Genomic DNA, 23,353 nt, shown 5'->3' on the forward strand with positions numbered 1-23,353 from the left:
AAGACAGTTACCAGAGCCGTAAAACCTTTTAAATCTACTAACAATGGAGTCAAGTTTCAATATAAATCGGCAAGCTTTGTTCAAAGTAAAGTTTTTATATCGCTTAAGAAGTTAAAACATGTATTCTGGTAGGTTACGCTGTATCAGGTATACACAGCACTCGAACAAACCTTTATTGTGGCTTTTTGCTTCCTTCAGGGATATTTATTTATTTCCCAATAATAATAATAATAATAATAATAATAATAATAATAATAATAATAATATTACTAAAATCACAAAAGAGTCAATGGAATCCCAGATGGCTGCGGCTCGGTAATGACACAGTGGGACAACAGCTGTGTGACATGATGAGAGAGCAGACAGGTTCAATACCCCCCTGCTTCTGCGCCTCGGTCTAATCATTCCTCCAAATGAGGAGCGAGCAGACAGGTCCAAAATCCCCCTGCTTCTGCACCTCGGTCTAATCATTCCTCCAAATGAGGAGCGAGCAGACAGGTCCAAAATCCCCCTGCTTCTGCACCTCGGTCTAATCATTCCTCCAAATGATGAGAGAGCAGACAGGTCCAATACCCCCCTGCTTCTGCACCTCGGTCTAATCATTCCTCCAAATGATGAGAGAACAGACAGGTCCAAAATCCCCCTGCTTCTGCACCTCGGTCTAATCATTCCTCCAAATGGAAATACGCAAACAGCACAGGTCGAGATTCCTTTTAGCGACCAAAAAAGGGGAGACCTTTATGTGCTGATTACGTCTATCTGTCTATCACACTACACTGTGAACATGATAACTGCATTGAGTTTGCACCTGTCTATCACACTACACTGTGATCATGATAACTGCATTGAGTTTGCACCTGTCTATCACACTACACTGTGATCATGATAACTGCATTGAGTTTGCACCTGTCTATCACACTACACTGTGATCATGATAACTGCATTGAGTTTGCACCTGTCTATCACACTACACTGTGATCATGATAACTGCATTGAGTTTGCACCTGTCTATCACACTACACTGTGATCATGATAACTGCATTGAGTTTGCACCTGTCTATCACACTACACTGTGATCATGATAACTGCATTGAGTTTGCACTTGTCTATCACACTACACTGTGATCATGATAACTGCATTGAGTTTGCACCTGTCTATCACACTACACTGTGATCATGATAACTGCATTGAGTTTGCACCTGTCTATCACACTACACTGTGATCATGATAACTGCATTGAGTTTGCACTTGTCTATCACACTACACTGTGATCATGATAACTGCATTGAGTTTGCACCTGTCTATCACACTACACTGTGATCATGATAACTGCATTGAGTTTGCACCTGTCTATCACACTACACTGTGATCATGATAACTGCATTGAGTTTGCACCTGTCTATCACACTACACTGTGATCATGATAACTGCATTGAGTTTGCACCTGTCTATCACACTACACTGTGATCATGATAACTGCATTGAGTTTGCACCTGTCTATCACACTACACTGTGATCATGATAACTGCATTGAGTTTGCACCTGTCTATCACACTACACTGTGATCATGATAACTGCATTGAGTTTGCACCTGTCTATCACACTACACTGTGATCATGATAACTGCATTGAGTTTGCACCTGTCTATCACACTACACGGTGATCATGATAACTGCATTGAGTTTGCACCTGTCTATCACACTACACTGTGATCATGATAACTGCATTGAGTTTGCACCTGTCTATCACACTACACGGTGATCATGATAACTGCATTGAGTTTGCACCTGTCTATCACACTACACTGTGATCATGATAACTGCATTGAGTTTGCACCTGTCTATCACACTACACTGTGATCATGATAACTGCATTGAGTTTGCACCTGTCTATCACACTACACTGTGATCATGATAACTGCATTGAGTTTGCACCTGTCTATCACACTACACTGTGATCATGATAACTGCATTGAGTTTGCACCTGTCTATCACACTACACTGTGATCATGATAACTGCATTGAGTTTGCACCTGTCTATCACACTACACTGTGATCATGATAACTGCATTGAGTTTGCACCTGTCTATCACACTACACTGTGATCATGATAACTGCATTGAGTTTGCACCTGTCTATCACACTACACTGTGATCATGATAACTGCATTGAGTTTGCACCTGTCTATCACACTACACTGTGATCATGATAACTGCATTGAGTTTGCACCTGTCTATCACACTACACTGTGATCATGATAACTGCATTGAGTTTGCACCTGTCTATCACACTACACTGTGATCATGATAACTGCATTGAGTTTGCACCTGTCTATCACACTACACTGTGATCATGATAACTGCATTAATCATACACTCTTAAGCCCCTTTCATACTGGCGCTCCTACCTGGGTCCCGACCCGGGTTCTGGCTGCAAGAGTCACAATTATGCATAGTGTGAAACCACGTACCTGGGTCGAACCCGGGTCAACCCGGATTGGCAGCGACCCACCTCAGGATGCGGGTCGACACGATTTGACCCGGGTCGAGCGAGACAAAATGCGTGATGGTCGTTCGCAAGCAGACGAAGTAACAAACAGCCACGCCTGCATGAAGGTTTCACTTCCGCAAGGAACGTTTCTGTTTATTCTGTTTATCCCTATTTCTGCTGATTAAGACTCTCCATGAGCTAGATTGCAGCAGGGGTGAAAAACATTTGCTCTAATCAACATTTTGGGCAGACTATTGCTGTTGAAAGCCTGACCGGATGAAAGGGTGGTCATGTGAACATTGCTGCTTAGGGCATTGTGTGCTTGTTTCTGTCGCAGTGTGAAAGCACGTCGCCGACCCGCATGACAGCGGGTCATGACCCGAGGAGGGCATGCCCGTGTGAAAGGGGCTTTAGACTCCTATAGACATTTCAGATTGCAAGTGTATATCTGTTACCTTTCAGATACTGTGTGATTGTGACATCCTTACGAGGACCTCTGTATGGGCACGCACTGGTATGAAGAGAGCAGGTCCACTAACATTAGCGTTCCTTCCTAACAAGATCCCCTTTTTATTTGACTCGAGCCGGCGTTCTGTAGCTCTCCTATTTAAAGGAGTGTTAACCAGGGCTTTGAAAACACTTTGATGTTAGCACAATTTTCAACATTTTATTGTGTCAAGATTTTTATTCTTGTTTTATAAAATCTAATATACCGTGTTTACTCGAATTCAAGTTGCATCCCCAAATATGGACACCAACCCCCCCAAAAAACCCTGAATGCAAGTCACATTAAACTCTTAATTAAAAAAATACCAGAATTAACGGTTACATTACTTTTAAATTTCTAGGTGCCAGCAGGGAACACTGTATCACTGTACATTAAAGCATCAGAGTACGTCATCTACTATATTACAAATGCAAATGAGAAAAGATAATATGTACAGAGTACAGAACAGTACTTTCAAATGCAAATGAGAAAAGATAATATGTACAGAGTACAGTCCAGTACTTTCAAATGCAAATGAGAAAAGATAATATGTACAGAGTACAGTCCAGTACTTTCAGTATTGAACGACAGTCGTTGCAGTTGATGGCAGCTGGGAAAGGGTAAATTACCTTGAACTTTATTTCAGTCTGCTTTGTTGTCCTTGTTTGTTTAATTTGGCTTCAAGCAAAATTAGTGCAAGACAGCAATGTGTAGTTCATTTAGGTTTGAGTCAGGACTTTGGAGTTTACACTAGTGGGGTTCCCGTAGTTAAACCAGGCACAGACCATAATAACAGTGAGTAAGTCAGAGAATCAGAGAGTGATGGAGAATCCGTCATTAAGCAGTACATACCTTAGTGTTCCTGTTTCCTGTGCTCCTCCAGATAGAGAAAGAAAGATATATAAATAAATGATTGTTCATTTTGAAACCGGACCTGCGTTGATCATTTCAACAAGTACTATATTGGTAATATTATAGTATTGCATACCCTTTCGATTGCGTCTCCATCTTCTGACACATCTCAGGTGACTCAGTTTCTCTTTTCTTCAGCAAACAAAACTACTTTTCTTTTAAAAGCTGCATTAACAAATGTTCATGAAGTCCGCTGGTGCTGTAGCGAGAGTGAAATCTGTAGGGGGCAGTACTGTGTACAGCTGGTCTTGTTCAAGCGCACCAAAATAATTGACATGCGCAAATGTAAATTGGTACCCTAACTAAAAACCTCGAATCCAAGTCGCTCCCCCAAATTTGAACTTTTATTTTGGCCACAAAAGTGCGACTTCAATGCTAGTATATATATATATATATATATATATATATATATATATATATATATATATATATATATATATATATATATATATACTTGCTAGAACCGAAGTAATTGTATTTTATCTTGCTCTTAATTGTATTAATACTTGTACTGTGATGCTTGAAATGTATTTTTGTTTACAACTGTAAGTCGCCCTGGATAAGGGCGTCTGCTAAGAAATAAATAATAATAATATATATATATATAGAATGTGTGTATGTAATTGTTTCTTCCTGGTATCTAATCACTTCCTGTGCTGTAGGCGCACAGGAAGTGGTTTTATACCAGGAAGCAGTACCAACTTCTATTGCATGGCCTTTGAAATATGTGAATATTTGAAAATTGACGTGCAAAATACACCACATTAAGAGTCAATGTGATTTAGGTTTTCTGAGACCCATGTAAGCGGCTGCATGGTTTGTATTCATTAATCACACATGTTATACAGTAACCCTGTAACATACAAGCATGTGAGCCATTCATTAATCACACATGTTATACAGTAACCCTGTAACATACGAGCATGTGAGCCATTCATTAATCACACATGTTATACAGTAACCCTGTAACATACGAGCATGTGAGCCACTCATTAATCACACATGTTATACAGTAACCCTGTAACATACGAGCATGTGAGCCATTCATTAATCACACATGTTATACAGTAATCCTGTAACATACGAGCATGTGAGCCATTCATTAATCACACATGTTATACAGTAATCCTGTAACATACGAGCATGTGAGCCATTCATTAATCACACATGTTATACAGTAACCCTGTAACATACGAGCATGTGAGCCATTCATTAATCACACATGTTATACAGTAACCCTGTAACATACGAGCATGTGAGCCATTCATTAATCACACATGTTATACAGTAACCCTGTAACATACGAGCATGTGAGCCATTCATTAATCACACATGTTATACAGTAACCCTGTAACATACGAGCATGTGAGCCATTCATTAATCACACATGTTATACAGTAACCCTGTAACATACGAGCATGTGAGCCATTCATTAATCACACATGTTATACAGTAATCCTGTAACATACGAGCATGTGAGCCATTCATTAATCACACATGTTATACAGTAACCCTGTAACATAAGATTATGGAGAGGCTAAATAACAGGAGGCGGATTATGTGCTGCCCTAAATCAGCATTATCTTCCCACACTGCTAGCAAAACGTCAGTCATTCTTTACCTCAAAATCCCCAGACTGAGGGTGCAGCACAGACTGTCTATTCCACATGTGAAACTAGCAAAGGTGCAGTGGCCCACACGGTTTTGGAGTAGTGGTTAGGGCTCTGGACTCTTGACCGGAGGGTAGTAGGTTCAATCCCAGGTGGAGGACACTGCTGCTGTACCCTTGAGCAAGGTACTTTACCTAGATTGCTCCAGTAAAAACCCAACTGTATAAATGGGTAATTTTATGTAAAAATAATGTGATATCTTGTAACAATTGTAAGCTGTCCTGGATAAGGGTGTCTAAGAAATAAATAATATAATATATATATATATATATATATGTATTTACATAGTTACATAGGTTATTGCCTCATAAGCCCATGTTCAGAATATTAGCTTTACAGGTGTTTCTTATAAAATGTTATCAGTATACAAAAAAGGGGAAGCGTGTGTGCCTGCAGCTAAAACTATCCTGAGTGATGTAAACAAACTGGCACGTCAACAACACCTGGTTTGTGATGAAGCAGAGGGCACGGAAGGCTAAACTATGGAAGAATATTCACCCGCAGTCATATTTCAGTGTAAAATGTAACATGATTTTGGAAAGCTGCAGCTTTAAACATCTATACCCTGGAACATGAAGTATTTCACAGCAGTCATTAGTCACAATAATAGATCAGTTTATGACAAGTCTTATGATACCAAACCTGTTTGTCCAGCTAAGCCTGTGCCTAGAATAAAACTGAACTGCATTCTGTATGACGTCATTTTAAACCTCTCCCTGAATACTGCCACAGGCGTGGTGTGAAGATGGATTAACATCCCTGTCACAGATACCTCTCCCTGAATACTGCCACAGGCGTGGTGCGAAGATGGATTAACATCCCTGTCACAGAAACCTCTCCACTGCCCACATCGATGATACAGATATTTTCATATACCCATTGCACTTCATGTGTGCAAACTGTTGTATTAGAAGAGTCGCTCCCCTTGCATGATGCCCCGGGGGGATGCTTTGGTTATGATCGCAGGTTTACCCCGGGTTTAGCAGACTTGAATCCTATCTGGCAGCTCTGACCTGAGAATGTGGCTGGACATGGTGGACGCATTCATCCCAGAGCGTCATCCACACAGAAGGGACCCCTTTGATAAAATATATAAATATAAATATAAAAATATAGCAAATCCATGATTAACCCTGTTTACAAATTCACCCCTTTCACTGTTATGATCGCCCAGAATCTTGATGTAAATGAACCGGTAAAAACATAACGCAATGGGATGCAGGGACAGAGTTTTTATTTTTTAACCAATTTGACGGGACACGTATTTCAGCCGAGCTAATAGATTTACACCTAAATGTAAGTTAAAGATGTCTAATCTAAATAGAGATCTGTAATATATAACAGAACAAGCAAGCAGCTCTGTGTCATTCCTCCACCATCAAATTGAATGCGAGTGACGTCTGTGTCTGCAAAGATCAAGAGCTGTTTCAGTTTTGTACGCGCACAGCTTATGCAAGGCATGTATCTCAGGGTCAGGGGGTTTAGTGGCTTTGGGGTTGCGTGCACCTTCATGTCAGGTGGAAGACATGTTTTTGGGCAGCACTTTGAAAATGATAACACTGAATAGACATCCTATTTATAAAACACTCTCATAATACTTTCAGGTCATACCTGTTAAAGGTTATATAAACACAAGAGTACTTTGAAATGCCTCGAGTAATCACTTAATGAGAAATAGAGCCATTATGAGTTACCGAACTTGAAAAGCACACAGCTGGTATTTAGGCATCACCCCCGGGGATGCTGTGTTCCTATTTACACAAACTCCCAATTCTGCTCATTCTTCTCTTTGAAATTGAAAGGCATGTTCACTTGAACTCTAAATTTAAAAAATCACTCATCAATCTTGAAACTGCATTTCTTCTTTCAGTGCTAAGGGAGGACCTACCAAATCATTCAGTGGCACATGGTACAAGAAAGAGTTTGTTGCGTATTGAAAGCAATGATTGAAAGGTTTTTCTTTGTACAAAATTACATAAGTATTTCTGAACACCAGTCGCCCCCGACCCCTAACAGTCCAGGTTTTGGAACTTGTTAGTGTAACATGTGCCCTGGACTACAGTGCCAACTAGAACAAAGGGAACTGAAACAACACATGCACTGTTCAGGGAGTGGAGCCCAACATATCACCACCAGGAAACAATTAGGAGAAGAAGAAACTCAAACTCAGATCTAAAGGATGGCGTTTGTTAGCTTCCAGGCACATTCAGTGCAGCTCGAAAGGAATACAGTTCATTCCTGTTACAGTTAATAGCTGTAATTCAAAGAGAGTTTTATAATACCACTTGCTGTTACTGCAAGCTGCTTCCTATTCAGAATCACCCAAGTGTCAACGCTGGCTAGAGAACACTTCTGGCTATGAGTCTAGAACAGGAGTGTCCAGTCAGGGACCTGGAGGGTCATCCCACTCCAGGGTTCACAGGTCAAATGAGATCATTAACTACTGCAGGGTCTGGATGGAGGGTTCATTGGTTCAATTAAACCATTTAGAACAGGGTTGGAACAAAGACCAGGAGTGGAAGAGCCAGCTGGGGCCACCCCTGCTCCTGATTCTACTCTAGAGAAGACTCGAGATAAAAAGACAGCCCTCAGCAGCACACTATTTCTCATTGACTGAAGGAATCTAGACATGAATGAATTAAGAAACATTAAAAAAAAAACACGACGAGAATGAGGGAGCCCTGCAGCAGAGTCTCTCTAAACACCAGCGAATAAAAATGCAGCAGGAAAAAGTATTTGGGGAAGATAATGGTTCATTATGGAAACAAAATGCTTGTACAGCATTCTGAATGTTATTTTGATTTTGGCTCTTTAAAAGTTAAAAGATAAAAAGCAAGAGACAGGATATAAACATGGCATGACTACAGTAAGGGTGTTGTGTAGACCAGATAACATTGAGCAAATCAGAACCAAAGAAATAAATCAGAACTTCATGTAATTAAGCAGTACTTCATTTTATTACACACAACGGTTACATCATTTTTTGTAAATGTTAGTTACTTTGCTCAAAACAATAGTATTACAGTCATGAAGCAGATTGTCATCGTCGCAACATGTAATTTAACTAGTGATTCAAATTGGTGCTGTTGTATAAATATGTATTATGATAGAATGAGATCATACAAAAGTCTAAGAAAAACAAAAAAGGACATTGTCATTTTCTGCCTGCAGAAAAGCGATGGGTAAAAGGAGGTGCTGCACACATGCTCTAGCTGTGCCAGCACCCCGGGCAGGAATGTGGGGTACTGTTTGAAAAGCGATGGGTAAAAGGAGGTGCTGCACACATGCTCTAGCTGTGCCAGCACCCCGGGCAGGAATGTGGGGTACTGTTTGAAAAGCGATGGGTAAAAGGAGGTGCTACACACATGCTCTAGCTGTGCCAGCACCCCGGGCAGGAATGTGGGGTACTGTTTGAAAAGCGATGGGTAAAAGGAGGTGCTACACACATGCTCTAGCTGTGCCAGCACCCCGGGCAGGAATGTGGGGTACTGTTTGAAAAGCGATGGGTAAAAGGAGGTGCTGCACAAATGCTCTAGCTGTGCCAGCACCCCGGGCAGGAATGTGGGGTACTGTTTGAAAAGCGATGTGTTAAAGGAGGTGCTGCACACATGCTCTAGCTGTGCCAGCACCCCGGGCAGGAATGTGGGGTACTGTTTGAAAAGCGATGGGTAAAAGGAGGTGCTACACACATGCTCTAGCTGTGCCAGCACCCCGGGCAGGAATGTGGGGTACTGTTTGAAAAGCGATGGGTAAAAGGAGGTGCTGCACAAATGCTCTAGCTGTGCCAGCACCCCGGGCAGGAATGTGGGGTACTGTTTGAAAAGCGATGTGTTAAAGGAGGTGCTGCACACATGCTCTAGCTGTGCCAGCACCCCGGGCAGGAATGTGGGGTACTGTTTGAAAAGCGATGGATAAAAGGAGGTGCTGCACACATGCTCTAGCTGTGCCAGCACCCCGGGCAGGACCGCTTGATCTCCTGTAATGATGTTGTATACTGTAGGTACCGTTTAAACACTTAAGAGGAAGACGTCTGTATCTGAAACAGTGAAATCAAGGCTGTGTTAATTAGGACAGGCACCAAGGGGTTTGGCTTCGAACAAAAACAAAAAAAAGAAGAAAACAAACACACAGCCTGGGAAAACAGGTCAGGCAGGCTGTCAGTCAATCTCTCTGAGCCTCTTTCTGTTGAAACCAAACGTTTTTCTGCTTTCATTTTAATGACATCTTGGCTTTCATCTTATGAGAAATGATAATGTTCCGACGAATGGAGCGGTGTGATGTGATTGCATTGTTCGAATGGCAACGTGGCCACATCCTGTAACTGCATTAATGAGTGGCCAGAGTGAGCACTTGTGTGTCACAGCTAGTGTCTCAAGTTAGCTCTGATACTTTTTTGTAATTCCAGCTTCAACCCACTTGGATATGTATACTTCTTTATTTCAGTTCACAGTGATGGTGTTCACATTCTCATCATTGAAAAATGAAGGTAAGGTATCAGAAGCATTACTTGTAAACACCGTGTGTCACACATACATATATACCCTTTAGAAACATTCCACATCTGCCCATCCATGTATTTCTGTTCAAAGTGAGGTATGTATATTTGGTAATAAAAGCACCCCACCCCCAAAGCAGCAGCACATTGCAGTCAGTGCCTAACCCATGAAGGCACTTGTGTTTCTACAGGGACCCTGATTATTCAACTGCACTGGGGCGCTGCCTCACACAGATCCCGTCACCACATGTTCTGTGCTTAATGAGACCGGGCTGACTCGTGTGTAGTGTTGAATGATTTGAGAGATATTAGAAAACCAATGGAGTTCAGAGGATTAGCTCACATACTGGCGTAGTCTTGAGTGCAGAGCGCTGCCCAGAGTGAAAAGGGTTACATGCAGCTCAATCAGGTCACTCACATTTTGTTCCACACTTTGAATGCCTCCTATGGCTGATCAGGAGCGGATCTAGACTGTGTAGAGAAGCAGCATCTGTAGCATTTCAGTTGGAGCCACGCTGAGACTGATCTTAATGCATGACTGTGCACGGCTGAGACTGATCTTAATGCCTGACTGTGCACAGCTGAGACTGATCTTAATGCCTGACTGTGCATGGCTGAGACTGATCTTAATGCATGACTGTAGATGGCTGAGACTGATCTTAATGCCTGACTGTGGACAGCTGAGACTGATCTTAATGCCTGACTGTGCACGGCTGAGACTGATCTTAATGCATGACTGTGGATGGCTGAGACTGATCTTAATGCATGACTGTGGATGGCTGAGACTGATCTTAATGCATGACTGTGCACGGCTGAGACTGATCTTAATGCATGACTGTGGACGGCTGTCCTCCCGTTCCTATAAACCAGTAACATGAAATGCTCCCGGGTTCTAGGAAATGATACTTTATTGCATTCGTTTCACTCGTGGATTTATGGAGCATATTTTTTAAAAAAAAGTGCAAAATTATTTCCTAAATTACAAAAAGATACAAAATTATGGAACACAGTAATTCTCAAGTTTTAGCAGGAATATGTTGTTCTTTTGGAATGAACACAAAGACAGGCTGATAATGGTATTGAAGGCACAATGCAGGCTTCTCCAGCCCAGGGTATTCCCGATGTAGTGTCTAGTCTAATCCAGCTCACAGGAGTGTGGCTGCAGGATCGCATGTTAATGTGTCTCCACTCTTCACTCGTCCTGTATGCGGGTGGAACTGCCCCTGTTTCCTGCTCTTCCAGCAATGCAGGTTTGGTCCCAGAGTGATGCTTCTGATGCTCGGTAAATAATTCAGCAATTTACTTGGCAAGGCAGTTACCCCTGAATTGGACAAGTTGAGCTCCTGTAAGGAAAGCAGCCCGCTGAATACCTCTGGCTTGAGATCCTTTAGCTTTGGGCAGTTTGATAAATCAAGGACCTGTAGATTCTGTAGCCCTTTGAAGCTGTTGGGCTGGATTGAGGTCAGTGCTGGAAGACTGCTGAGGGACAGATGGGTCAGCTCAGTCATCCCCACAAAGGCATTCTCCTGTATGTGGGGGATTGGGTTCCCGTCCAGATTCAGGGATCTCACAGGGACGCTCTGGAGCAGCGGCACGGCTGTCAGTCTGTTCCCAGCCAGGCTCAGGCTCTGGATGTTAGGAGAGCTGCTGTGGGGGTTTCTGGAGACGGCTGTCAGCACGTTGTTGGAGAGGTCTAGGTGGATCGGCTTCCCGTGACCTTTGGATGTAAAGATATCCAGCCTGAATTCCTGCAGCCTGTTGTTGCTGAGGTCCACTTCAGTGAGCGGCAGGCCAGAGAAGCACCCATCCGAAAGCACTTCCAAACAGTTGCTGCTTAAATCCAGGGACTCCAGGTAGCGCAGTTTGGAAAAGGTCTTGCTGTGGACCCTGGTTAGCTTGTTGTTGCTCAGGTCAAGGCTAACCAAAGTGGTGTAACCAGGTCCTGTCAGCATGGAGTCTGTGAGGGTCTCCATGTGGTTGGATGACAGATCTAAATAGGAGGTGTCTAAAGGGATAGGAATGGGGGTGATATGGGGTCCCACTCTACTGCAGTCTACTTTTGTCAGACTGAAGCTGTCGAAGAGCCCGAAGCTCTCCACCTCGCAGCGGCATCCTGGGTGGCAGCTCTCTGTGGAGGCGACATGCAGGGTGAAGATCAGCAAACAGCAGAGCCACAGCTGAGAATCCATTCCTCCTGAAAGAAACAAACACACAGGTACTTTTACTGCATTCAAATCAATTACCACTTAGCTCAGCCGTCAATATTCCAGCTTAAAGTCGCCGCTTTGCATAAAAGCATCTGCTAAATGACTCATTAATGAATCCCATCATTTTGCTATGTAAATGATCTCCATATACATCAACACTAAGGGTTTCTTTGGTCACTCCTGGTTCTCTTCTAGTACTATTATTGTAACCTGTATTGATTCTGTTTATGACATGTACTGTGTGTGGGTTGTGCTTCTCCTTTGAGAGAGTCAGAACATGCTCTCGTTGGTCTCATTGAACGCAATGAATTGCAAGTGTTTTAAGGGCTGACTCAGCGAGGTGTTTACTGCACTTTCTTTTCACCTCTAGAGGTTTTTAGTGTTTGACACGTGAATGTCGAGACATGATTACACTGGCACTACAAAGTAAAGCCCCAATAATACCAATAGGAAAGTCTTTCCAGCTGTGAAGTCTCCCTCGTGTCTGGTCGGTTGTTTAAAGGACACTGTGGGGTTCAGGAGTGTACAGGTTGCTGTCTGTCCATTCAGAGGAGCTTGAAATTTAGATCAGGAGGTGACTAAATGAAATCCTTTTTGCAGGGCACCCAAACAGCAAGTATTTCAGAGAGTCTCACACCCCAGAAAGTATTTCAGAGAGTCTCACACCCCAGAAAGTACTTCAGAGAGTCTCACACCCCAGAAAGTATTTCAGAGAGTCTCACACCCCAGAAAGTATTTCAGAGAGTCTCACACCCCAGAAAGTACTTCAGAGAGTCTCACACCCCAGAAAGTACTTCAGAGAGTCTCACACCCCAGAAAGTACTTCAGATAGTCTCACACCCCAGAAAGTACTTCCGAGAGTCTCACCTGAAGTACTTTCTGGGGTCTCACACCCCGGATAAAGGTCTGTAACCTCTTTCTAGAAAAGGAAAGTTAAAAAACAATAATGGTCTCCAAAAAAAAAATTCAATACAGGGGAACAATACATTTCGACAAGAACCTTCCCCAATCTTAAACATAATAATAATAATAATAATAATAATAATAATAATAATAATTTCACCCTGCTGGAGCTGCCAAACTGTGGCCCTTTGATATTCAATGCCATAGAACAGTGTCAGGCCTCGCCCTGAAGGCGTGTCCTTGAAGAACGACCTCCTGCTCAGCACTTCATTACCTTTTGGCCCAGAAAGGAACCCATCTGAACAGTTTGTCGCATTTTAAACCCTCCCCCGACAGCAGTACAAAAAGGAACCCACCTGAACAGTGTGTCACATTTGAAACACTCCCCAGACAGTAGTATCAAATCTGGCAATAGTTAGCAATCCTGAGTTCAATTTCAACCTTAAATCAAGTTTAACAAAATGATATATAATCTTCTAGAGGAATATGCCATTTTGATGTCACTACTGCAGTATTATGCCTTTTTTTCGAATGGCTCAGGATGCAAATAAGATAACAACTATGTTCAAAGTTCAGTGTACCCCAATTCATTCAACACATTTCACTAAGTTTTCTTTCACTTCAGTTTGTCAAACAGGTTCAGTGTTTTATAAATGAAATCCACAGGGCAGGCAATGCAACTTGATTAAATGAAACTTATCAGCTGCTCAATTTTGATACATCTTCAGAGGGAACAAGGAACGCCCCATGTGAGAATGCAGGTCCATTAGCCAATCCTGTAAGCGGCGATTGTGTGGAGGCACAGCTCGGGAAAAAGTGAAACACACACCCCTGCACCTTTGATCTTTACAGTAATAAGCATCTAGTAAAGCTGGAGCAACCGCCAGTGGCTTCAAAGCAGTAAGTGTAAAGCCCTATGTGTACTTTCACTGGTCAAAGTGTGACTGCGCGGGAGAGCAGCAGGCAATACTGATGCATCTGTACTGTAGGTGTGTGTGTGTGTGTGTGTGATTGCATGTGGTTGTGTGTGTGCGATTGCATGTGGTTGTGTGTGATTGCATGTGGTTGTGTGTGTGATTGCATGTGGTTGTGTGTGTGCGATTGCATGTGGTTGTGTGTGATTGCATGTGGTTGTGTGTGCGATTGCATGTGGTTGTGTGTGTGCGATTGCATGTGGTTGTGTGTGTGTGTGATTGTGTGATTGCATGTGGTTGTGTGTGTGTGTATGTCTGTGTGTGGTTGCATGTGGTTGTGTGTGTGTGTTTGCATGTGGTTGTGTGTGTGTGTGATTGTGTGATTGCATGTGGTTGTGTGTGTATGTGTGTGTGTGTGGTTGCATGTGGTTGTGTGTGTGTGATTGCATGTGGTTGTGTGTGTGTTTGCATGTGGTTATGTATGTGTGTGTGTGTGATTGCATGTGTGTGTGTGTGTGATTGCATGTGGTTGTGTGTGTGTGTGACTGCATGTGGTTGTATGTGTGTGTGATTGCGTGATTGCATGTGGTTGTGTGTGTATGTGTGTGTGTGGTTGCATGTGGTTGTGTGTGTGATTGCATGTGGTTATGTATGTGTGTGTGTGTGTGATTGCATGTGGTTGTGTGTGTGTGTGTGTGTGACTGCATGTGGTTGTGTGTGTGTGTGTGATTGCATGTGGTTGTGTGTGTGTGATTGCATGTGGTTGTGGTTGTGTGTGTGATTGCATGTAGTTGTGTGGATGTGTGTGTGTGTGTGTGATTGCATGTGGTTGTGTGATTGCATGTGGTTGTGTGTGGTTGTGTGTGTGTGTGATTGCATGTGGTTGTGTGCGTGTGTGTGATTGCATGTGGTTGTGTGTGTGTGTGTGTGATTGCATGTGGTTGTGTGTGTGTGATTGCATGTAGTTGTGTGTGTGTGTGTGATTGCATGTGGTTGTGTGCTCACATTTAGACAAACACTGTGAGCTCAGCGCACGTATTCACCTTTACACTAAAGAGAAAGGTACTGTGTGTCCAAAGCAAGGGTTACTGTTGCAGCGGTTCAGTACACAAGGCTTACTGGGCAAGGTGCTGGGCAATACAGGAGAGATGCTTCTCTGTACAGCACAACACCACACACAGTCGCCACCAGGGACCAGCTCCGTCGTTCAAGCTGGGTGTTCAACGCTCCTCTCGGGACCAGTTCTCATTTCTTTCTGACCATATTTGTTTTCCCTTCTTCTTAAAGTCATATTCTTAAGTTACAGAGCAAATAAAGGAACACAATGTTCTTTTAAAAATCACTAACACAGTAAAGGGGTTCATCTGCATCAGTGCAAGGCAGGGGTTATAGGTCCAACATGTACCTGCCTGGAACCTGACCCCAGTGATGCATTCGTCAGGGATACCAGTCCCCTGGGGGGCTTCCTAATCAGACAGGTTCTTGTAAAGAGCGTCCGATCTCATGGGTGGGGCTGGCCCTCAACTGGCATGTCGAGGTTCACCACATTTTTCAAACTTCCAGGTGGGAAATGGATCCGATCGACCACATTCATTATAGACACATCAGGCAACAAACCCAGGATAGCTGTGCAAACACTGTAATGTGGCACAGATCTCACTGAACATCATTCTCAATGTAAGACATTAAGAGTCAGCTCTGCACCCCTGAGGTCCAGCCTAGGCAGCCGGGGGGGGGGGGGGGGGCTTCTTTGCACTGGCTTTGTTAAAAGGCAGGACTTGAACTGTTTATGAACACGTAGCAGCTGAGTCTCTTTGAAGCAATGGAATGCTGCAAAACATCTGGGGCCGGTTGTACTAACGAGATCAAAAAACAGGATCGGATCCGGGCTCACTGGAGCCGGATCATGAAAAGGCATTGTACTAAGCGGATCAGGATCAAGCTCCACTGATCCGAAATCTTGATCCGATCCTGGAGCTGCGCAGCCGTAACTAGAGAAACTGACCAATGAGAAGCGAATATGCGTGGCGCAGAGATTGGAGGATCTGAATGTCAGAAAATGAAGTGCATTTAATTTAAATGACATAAATCAGGAGCAACTACTGTACATGTATAATTTAAAACTCCAGCGATTGTATAAAAACAGATTGAGTATATTAATACCGGTATCTGGTTTTGTTTTGTTTTTTAACTTCTAAAATGTTTTAATAAATGTTAGTGTAATCACGGCCGTGTGTATTTTCTGACGGACACACAGATATTTTACAGCGGTATAGCCTCCATACACACAAACATGTAGCTGCAGCATCGGTTCAGGGTAAATTATCAACACATTTTAAGCAAATGTAATCAAGTGCTGACAGACAGCTGCAACTGGAAAATGTCACGGACAGGGAGAGATTGAGGCTGTGAAACGGTAAGCTTAAGTTTAAGAAAATTTAAGAAAAAAGGAATTGGGGGGGATGATATTCATTAAAAAAAACTACAACGTTTAATCTAATTACTGATTTAATTGTAATCGATACCATGAGAACGCCAGTATGACTTTGTCAACACAGAAAACGTAGAAATAATATTTATGAAACCTCATTACGCAGTCAGGTCTATTCTGTTCTGTAGCTATACGGCGAAAACAGAAATGTCAGATATAGCTAAACACAACTAAACTAGTATTGTACAAAGTTTTTTTTTTCTAATTGATATTAATACAGCGCTGTTGCAGCTACTTTTAAATGCATTGTTGCTTAATGTTTTCTAAAACGTTAAATCATCTCTGTTTCAATCTATCAATCTTTCTTACTGCTTGACCTCAGAATTCAGGACTCAGTTTTGTAAACATCCGAATGAATAATTTGCGGTGTGTGCGTTTGCATTGTTTTATTTTAATGTTGGGATTACTGTTCTCTCTATTGGTTTGTTCTGGGGGGGGGGGGGTGTTATGTTAGTTTGTCTGTTGGGATTACTGTTCTCTCTATTGGTTTGTTCTGGGGGGGGGGTTATGTTAGTTTGTCTGTTGGGATTACTGTTCTCTCTATTGGTTTGTTCTGGGGGGGGGGGTTATGTTAGTTTGTCTGTTGGGATTACTGTTCTCTCTATTGGTTTGTTCTGGGGGGAGGTGTTATGTTAGTTTGTCTGTTGGGATTACTGTTCTCTCTCTTGGTTTGTTCTGGGTGAGTCCTGTTAGTTTGCCTGTGTGTGTCTATAATCATTAACTTTTAGAAACTCTGAAAGACACATTCTAAAATCAATGCCATTTTGTTCTTCAAAAAGCACTGACAGTTTTTTATGCTTTTTAGATGCTTTACCATACCTCCTGTGAAATGCAACAGGTCAAAATCATTTCTGACCTGCGGCAACAACAGCTGTGAGCCCCTGAAGAGGTCCACAGTGAATCTGCCACCGTTCTGTTGCCAGCAGTAATGAAGAGCTGCTGTCCCCTGAGACTGTGCAGGACTCCTGGATGGGGCAGAGTAGTTCAGTGTAATGGATCCATACCCCAGTGCAGGGTTACTGCAATTATAACAGACTAGAGCGAAATCCATTTGGTACAAACGCAGAAAGACACAATTCTGCCATGGACTCAATCCAATCACCTAATCTTATCACCTAGATTGCCAGCCTCAAAGCAGGGCTGGATAAACTGGGGCGGTGCTGGGGAATAAAGACAAACTGTATAACAGCGACAATGTACAGGTAGACCTCGTGCGTGTTTTCACTTTATATGAACGACGCGCCACGCATTAGCACAGTTTGCAGGATGTCTCGGGCCGCTGTCAAGTCTTGTCAATGGATTTGGCGAGAGGGGGGTTCACGCCCCACCCCAGCAAATTGACGTTTTCATTAATCTTCCTATCGTGAGCAGTCATATATGTTGACTTGACCTTGACAAAATGTATGCAGAGAGAGAGAGAGAGAGGATCCCATTCCAGTTCGGGTATACAAGTGGCAGAAATATTAACATTTTTCAACTAAAAAATATAAGTTTTTATAATAAACAAACCGTGTGCGTAGCCCTGTCCGCAGCGCTCCTCAGAGGTCTCGCTGGAGCCGCGCTCAGCGTGCTGCTGAAGTACAATGTAACACTGCGCTGACAAATCAAACACTGCCCACTGTGTCGGCATCGGCCGCGGCGCAGGAGGACGAGAAGGAAGGCTGTGCTTCTTCCGATCAAATTACTTCTGTAACCGTGGCAATACACACTGGAGCCTGGAAACCACCAGCCCCGACTCCCCTCATGCTGGTTTCACAACCGCACAGCTCCAATGAACACAAAGTATATTTAAAATAAATTAAAACACACAAGTCTGATTGACCACAACAGTGCAATTCCAACACCGACAAGAACTACTAGCCTAGTTAAAAAAAAAAATACTTTCTATTTTAGAGATCGTGCAAAAAAAAATACAATATAATTACACTTAATGAAGAACTGTTCAAATAAAAATACGTTTGTGCTTCACTAAGATTTAAAAATGAAAACTAATCCTCCATTGATGTACTGATTCAAGACTGCTTATGTAAACTCTGTCTGACGAAGTAAACTTTCTTGTCGAGCTACACAACTTTCTGACACCTCCCCAACTGTTTCTATAAATAATGTCTATTGTTTTCCGTTATGTTTTAACCTTACCTTGGTTGCTGAATGAAAAGACCCCGAACTCTGAAGCTTGAGTCTGATGGGTAGCGATGAGACGTTTCTGTTTTGTCCTGGAAAGCCTTGCATTCGTGCACTGAATGGTCCGCTCGCTGTGATCTCTGTTGTCTCACATTTTGCGGAGGAGTTTCGTGCTTACAATACTTCAGCGAGCACGCCCCTGTCTTGATTTACGCAAACTGCAGTCCCATCCCAAACTCACGAAGCAGGAACACACCTTGTGTTCGTAGGTTTGGATTCAATATGCAAACTTTTAATTCAATCTACAGTATAGAGAAGGTAACTAAAAATGAACTCAACAGCCCATACAGACACACGCGCTCTGGCAGCGAGCCCTTAAGCTGGGGACCGTGAACAAACACTTCATGCGTGAAATAAACGAAAAATACATATTCTAGACTTCTTGGAATCTCAATACTCCCGGCGCTGTATACAGTGTATGTTTCAAACACCACAATACCTGCAAGTACATCCACCCACATACAGGTTGTACATTCACACACAGTATTGTTTTATTTTAAAGAATTCCGCACAGTACGGTGTTCGCTTCAGTACTCCAGGAGGATTAAGAAGTGGCCACCTTATCATGTGATGGATCCATTTGTTTAATTATTTTAAACGATTTAAAACTAATAAGAGGCGAGTCGTGATGAAGATCCCGTGTAAAGACTATAATGCACGGGGCAACTTTCATGATCTTGTTTTCTGACATATGAAGTCGCCAGTTGATCGCCCATTATTATCCAAGTTTCTCAAACCACAGTTCCTCATGTGATGTTACTGCTGGCATGGAGCGAAGTTGCTGAACAATGCCCCCTGCCAACTCCTCGTTGATTTAATAAGCAGGCAGCAACAGTCGCTCTGCCCTCTAGTGGTACTCATTTGAAGTACAGTCGTCGAGTTTTTATTTTTTCATGTTTTATGATTGTTTTTCCTTTTGAAGAGGCTTTCCAAATATCGTGAGTGACACGGAAGTCTTTTCTACTTCATTTAGTGAATGAATCCAGCTCTATGGTACGGTGATCACACCTCCCTGATAACTTACGTCTGAGGCCCAGTTACACGGGTTCCCCTTTGAGAAATGGACTATGAAGCTTTGCAGGACGAATTCCATGGATGAGATATTGGGTTTAAAAGGTAAAAAGCCCTGAAACCTATTTTAACACGTGTTGATATGTCAAGGTACAATGTAACAGACCACTTGATGCATTTTGTAATACAGCATTATCACAACATGCAAGAGTCCGGGCTTCATAAGGCTCAGTACAACAGAGAAACACACAGTGATACCTTCAGCTCATTGCCAGACCTTTAACCCATTATTATACAATTGATAGCATTGCTATCATGGAAAAACTACCAATTTCGTTTTTAAAAAAAGTGATTTGAATGCAGTAGATAAATGAATGAAATATAACAGAAGATTACTGGTCTGTTACTTGGCACCCAGCATGTATATGAAATCCCAGACAAAGTCAAATAGATTCATTTAGAAGTGTGGCCAACAAGAAAACGTTATCTCTGACAGCAGCATGAAAAGCCTGTCCGATAACACAAGCTCTCCTGGGTGTGATGCCAGTCTCTTTATCCCTTGCACATGGACACAAGCTCTCCTGGGTGTGATGCCAGTCTCTTTATCCCTTGCACATGGACACAAGCTCTCCTGGGTGTGATGTCAGTCTCTTTGAACCCTTGCACATGGACACAAGCTCCCCTGGGTATGATGTCAGTCTCTTTATCCCTTGCACTTGGACACAAGCTCTTTGAGTCCAGGCCCTTGTTCCAACCATGTCTTTAATTCTGGATGGTAGGAGTATGGATAATTCGACATGATCCCTAAAAGTTGCTGGACAGTCTGCTCCACCTCCTCTCCTGTCATTGCCCAGCGGAGGGAGACAGAAGCACAGTGTGACTGTAATGCAGGGTGACCACAGCTGACAGGGACACTAACTGGTTCAGCTCTGAGGGACTGCAGAGCACATTAGCATTGGCATCAGCTCTTTCTTTACTTTGCTTTATTCTGAACTGTCTTGTTTTGCAGCAGTTCCCTTGCTCTCTGTTTGTATTGCAGTGTGTTTTTGTTTGAAGCAGTTCCCTTGCTCTCTGTTCGTATTGCAGTGTGTTTTTGTTTGAAGCAGTTCCCTTGCTCTCTATTCGTATTGCAGTGTGTTTTTGTTTGAAGCAGTTCCCTTGCTCTCTGTTCGTATTGCAGTGTGTTTTTGTTTGAAGCAGTTCCCTTGCTCTCTGTTCGTATTGCAGTGTGTTTTTGTTTTGAAGCAGTTCCCTACCCCATTAGTTAGAACTGTAGTGTATTTTTTTTCGGAGCGCGGCGCTGTGATGTCAAATGGTCCAGGATGCTCACTGTCAGACCCACAGAGCCCCAGTGCTGTAGATTACACGCGTGGGGAAGGTGACTGCATATTGGCCTATATAAGGTCTAAAGGGTTATTTACTACCTTCAATTATTTAAATGCTTTAAATGCCAACATTTGTGTTGTTTCTTGTTTTCATCCTGGTCTGGGTCACAGGAGAAGTTACTGAGCTCCTTTCACTGTGTGTTAGAACTCTTCAAAGTGATGGTAGATCAGGAATGGGTCGGAGCATTGTGCTCCCTCTAGTGGTGAATCTCGGAATTAGGGCTCAGGAATGGGTCTGAGCATTGTGCTCCCTCTAGTGGTGAATCTCGGAATTAGGCTTTTCAACACTGATGATTTCTCACATTGCCAGAACTGATTATTTTTTAAACGCATTTATTGAATAAAATGTATCCTCAACAGCATAACATTTTTTGTAGCGTATATTAGTTAGGCCAGGGGTGCTCAATCCTGGTCCTGGAGGGCCGATGCCCTCCTGGTTTATGTTCAAACTGTACACTAAATTGATTAATTGGACCAATTAAGCTTCTAGTAAGGGCTTGATTGGTCTAATTAAGTAATTTAGGGCACAGTTGCAACAAAAGCCAGGAGGGACATCGGCCCTCCAGGAGCAGGATTGGGCACCCCTGAGTTAGGCAGTTTATAATATTTGTTGTAATAAAATCTTTAAAAGAATGTAATTTCCAAAACCCCCACAAGAGGGCAATAATGAATTACATGCCAGTAACTCTCATTAAAAAATAACCATCAAATACTGTCGCTGTACTGCAATCCAGCTAGGTTTACCAAAATGCTGTGCAGCATAACACTACCAATATCTGATTTAATCTATACAGTAATGAGCTTTTATATAAAAAGGATTAAGGCTCATCAAGCAGAAGTTTGTTGGATAGGTCATTTAACCCCACCAGTGCCTGTGTGACAGACAGACAGACAGACAGACAGACAGACAGACAGACACCCAGACAGACAGGCTGGTACTCAGCTTCATTACATATCTATAGATAGATAGATAGATAGATAGATAGATAGATAGATAGATAGATAAATAGATGCCCACAGTAAAGAACAGGCTTGTTTGTAAAGTCACTAGTTCTGAAATGAAGCTGATTGTCTCATTATGATCATATGAAACGCAATGCATCCTGACACTAGAAGGCTGAAATGGAATGTGGGTCTCCCTCCGAGTGAATCTGCTCCTTTATAGCGTTAACAGGGCTGGTCGCTTGTGAGACAGAGGAGGGTGTATTCAAAGTGCCCCTGGCACTCCTTTGTGGTATTGAGTGGAAGTGTTCAGGGGCTCTGGACAGACTGGCTTTATTACAGCTTCAGACTGCATCAAGGAGCTGTGTTTGCTGCCCTTTATTTTAGTGGCTGTTTATATTGCTGCCTCAGAGACTTTGGAAGCTGCTGCTGTGATCTGCTGACAGCACAGAAGTTCTCATTGCCTATTTGTGGAAATAGGACAGAGGTTTGGAGGTGTAATAGCTCCAAGTGTCTTATCAGCTTAAGGGATAGAGGTCAGGGGAGATTTGCCATCACTTTCACACACAGAGTCAGACAAGCTTGAGCTATAAGGTGTAGCCTGAAGGTTCTAATATACATTTTCTTCATTTTCACGGCACCCCTCATCATTGCAGTCACACATTTCATTTCCACAAAGATGTTAGAGTCACAGGGACATTCTCCTGCATTCTAGGAGCTGTTTAGGGTACTGTGTATTGTTCCTGCTTTGCTGAAGCTGCAGGCCAGGTGATGTATTTATTCAGAAAAGGGACCAACATGGCTTTTATTTCACACCAAAAATAATAAATAATCATTGGTTTTGTTATCAGCTTCATATTACTGTTGGAACAACAACCAATTGGGGGAAACGTATAAAGAAACCTCAATTTCACGAGACCATGAACCACAGAACTGGAGCCCAATACACAATGTGCTTCATTTCATTTACCTGTGCAATAACCTGGAATATCAAGGTCTGAGTGGAACTCCACAGGACTGGAGATCAATACACAATGTGCTTCATTTCATTTACCTGTGCAATAACCTGGAATATCAAGGTCTGAGTCGAACTCCACAGGACTGGAGATCAATACACAATGTGCTTCATTTCATTTACCTGTGCAATAACCTGGAATATCACGGTCTGTGTCAAACTCCACAGCTATGCAAGATGCAAAACCACGTGGAATAAAAACGACACTACTGGGGAGAGGGGGGGAGGCTCCGTGCAGTCACAGCTT

The 23,353-nt window shown here is 42.7% G+C and overlaps 1 protein-coding gene across 2 annotated transcripts; it reads right to left on the reverse strand.

Moving 5' to 3' along the window:
• Positions 1 to 9,221: 9,221 nt before the first annotated feature.
• Positions 9,222 to 19,529, reverse strand: LOC117972911 (tsukushi-like). 2 transcript variants are annotated; one of them, XM_034923327.2, is made up of 2 exons: positions 18,709 to 19,529; positions 9,222 to 12,248 (listed from the first exon to the last, which is right to left on the reverse strand). In XM_034923327.2, the coding sequence occupies exon 2, from the start codon at positions 12,241 to 12,243 to the stop codon at positions 11,200 to 11,202; it is 1,044 nt and encodes a 347-aa protein (XP_034779218.2). In that variant the 5' UTR covers positions 12,244 to 12,248; positions 18,709 to 19,529; the 3' UTR covers positions 9,222 to 11,199. The 2 variants fall into 2 exon arrangements, with proteins under 2 accessions (XP_034779218.2, XP_058886572.1); XM_059030589.1 differs by lacking the exon at positions 18,709 to 19,529 and adding an exon at positions 18,079 to 18,215.
• Between the last annotated feature and the right edge of the window lie 3,824 nt (positions 19,530 to 23,353).

Source organism: Acipenser ruthenus, chromosome 9 (genome assembly GCF_902713425.1).
Source record: "Acipenser ruthenus chromosome 9, fAciRut3.2 maternal haplotype, whole genome shotgun sequence".
NCBI lineage: Eukaryota > Metazoa > Chordata > Actinopteri > Acipenseriformes > Acipenseridae > Acipenser > Acipenser ruthenus.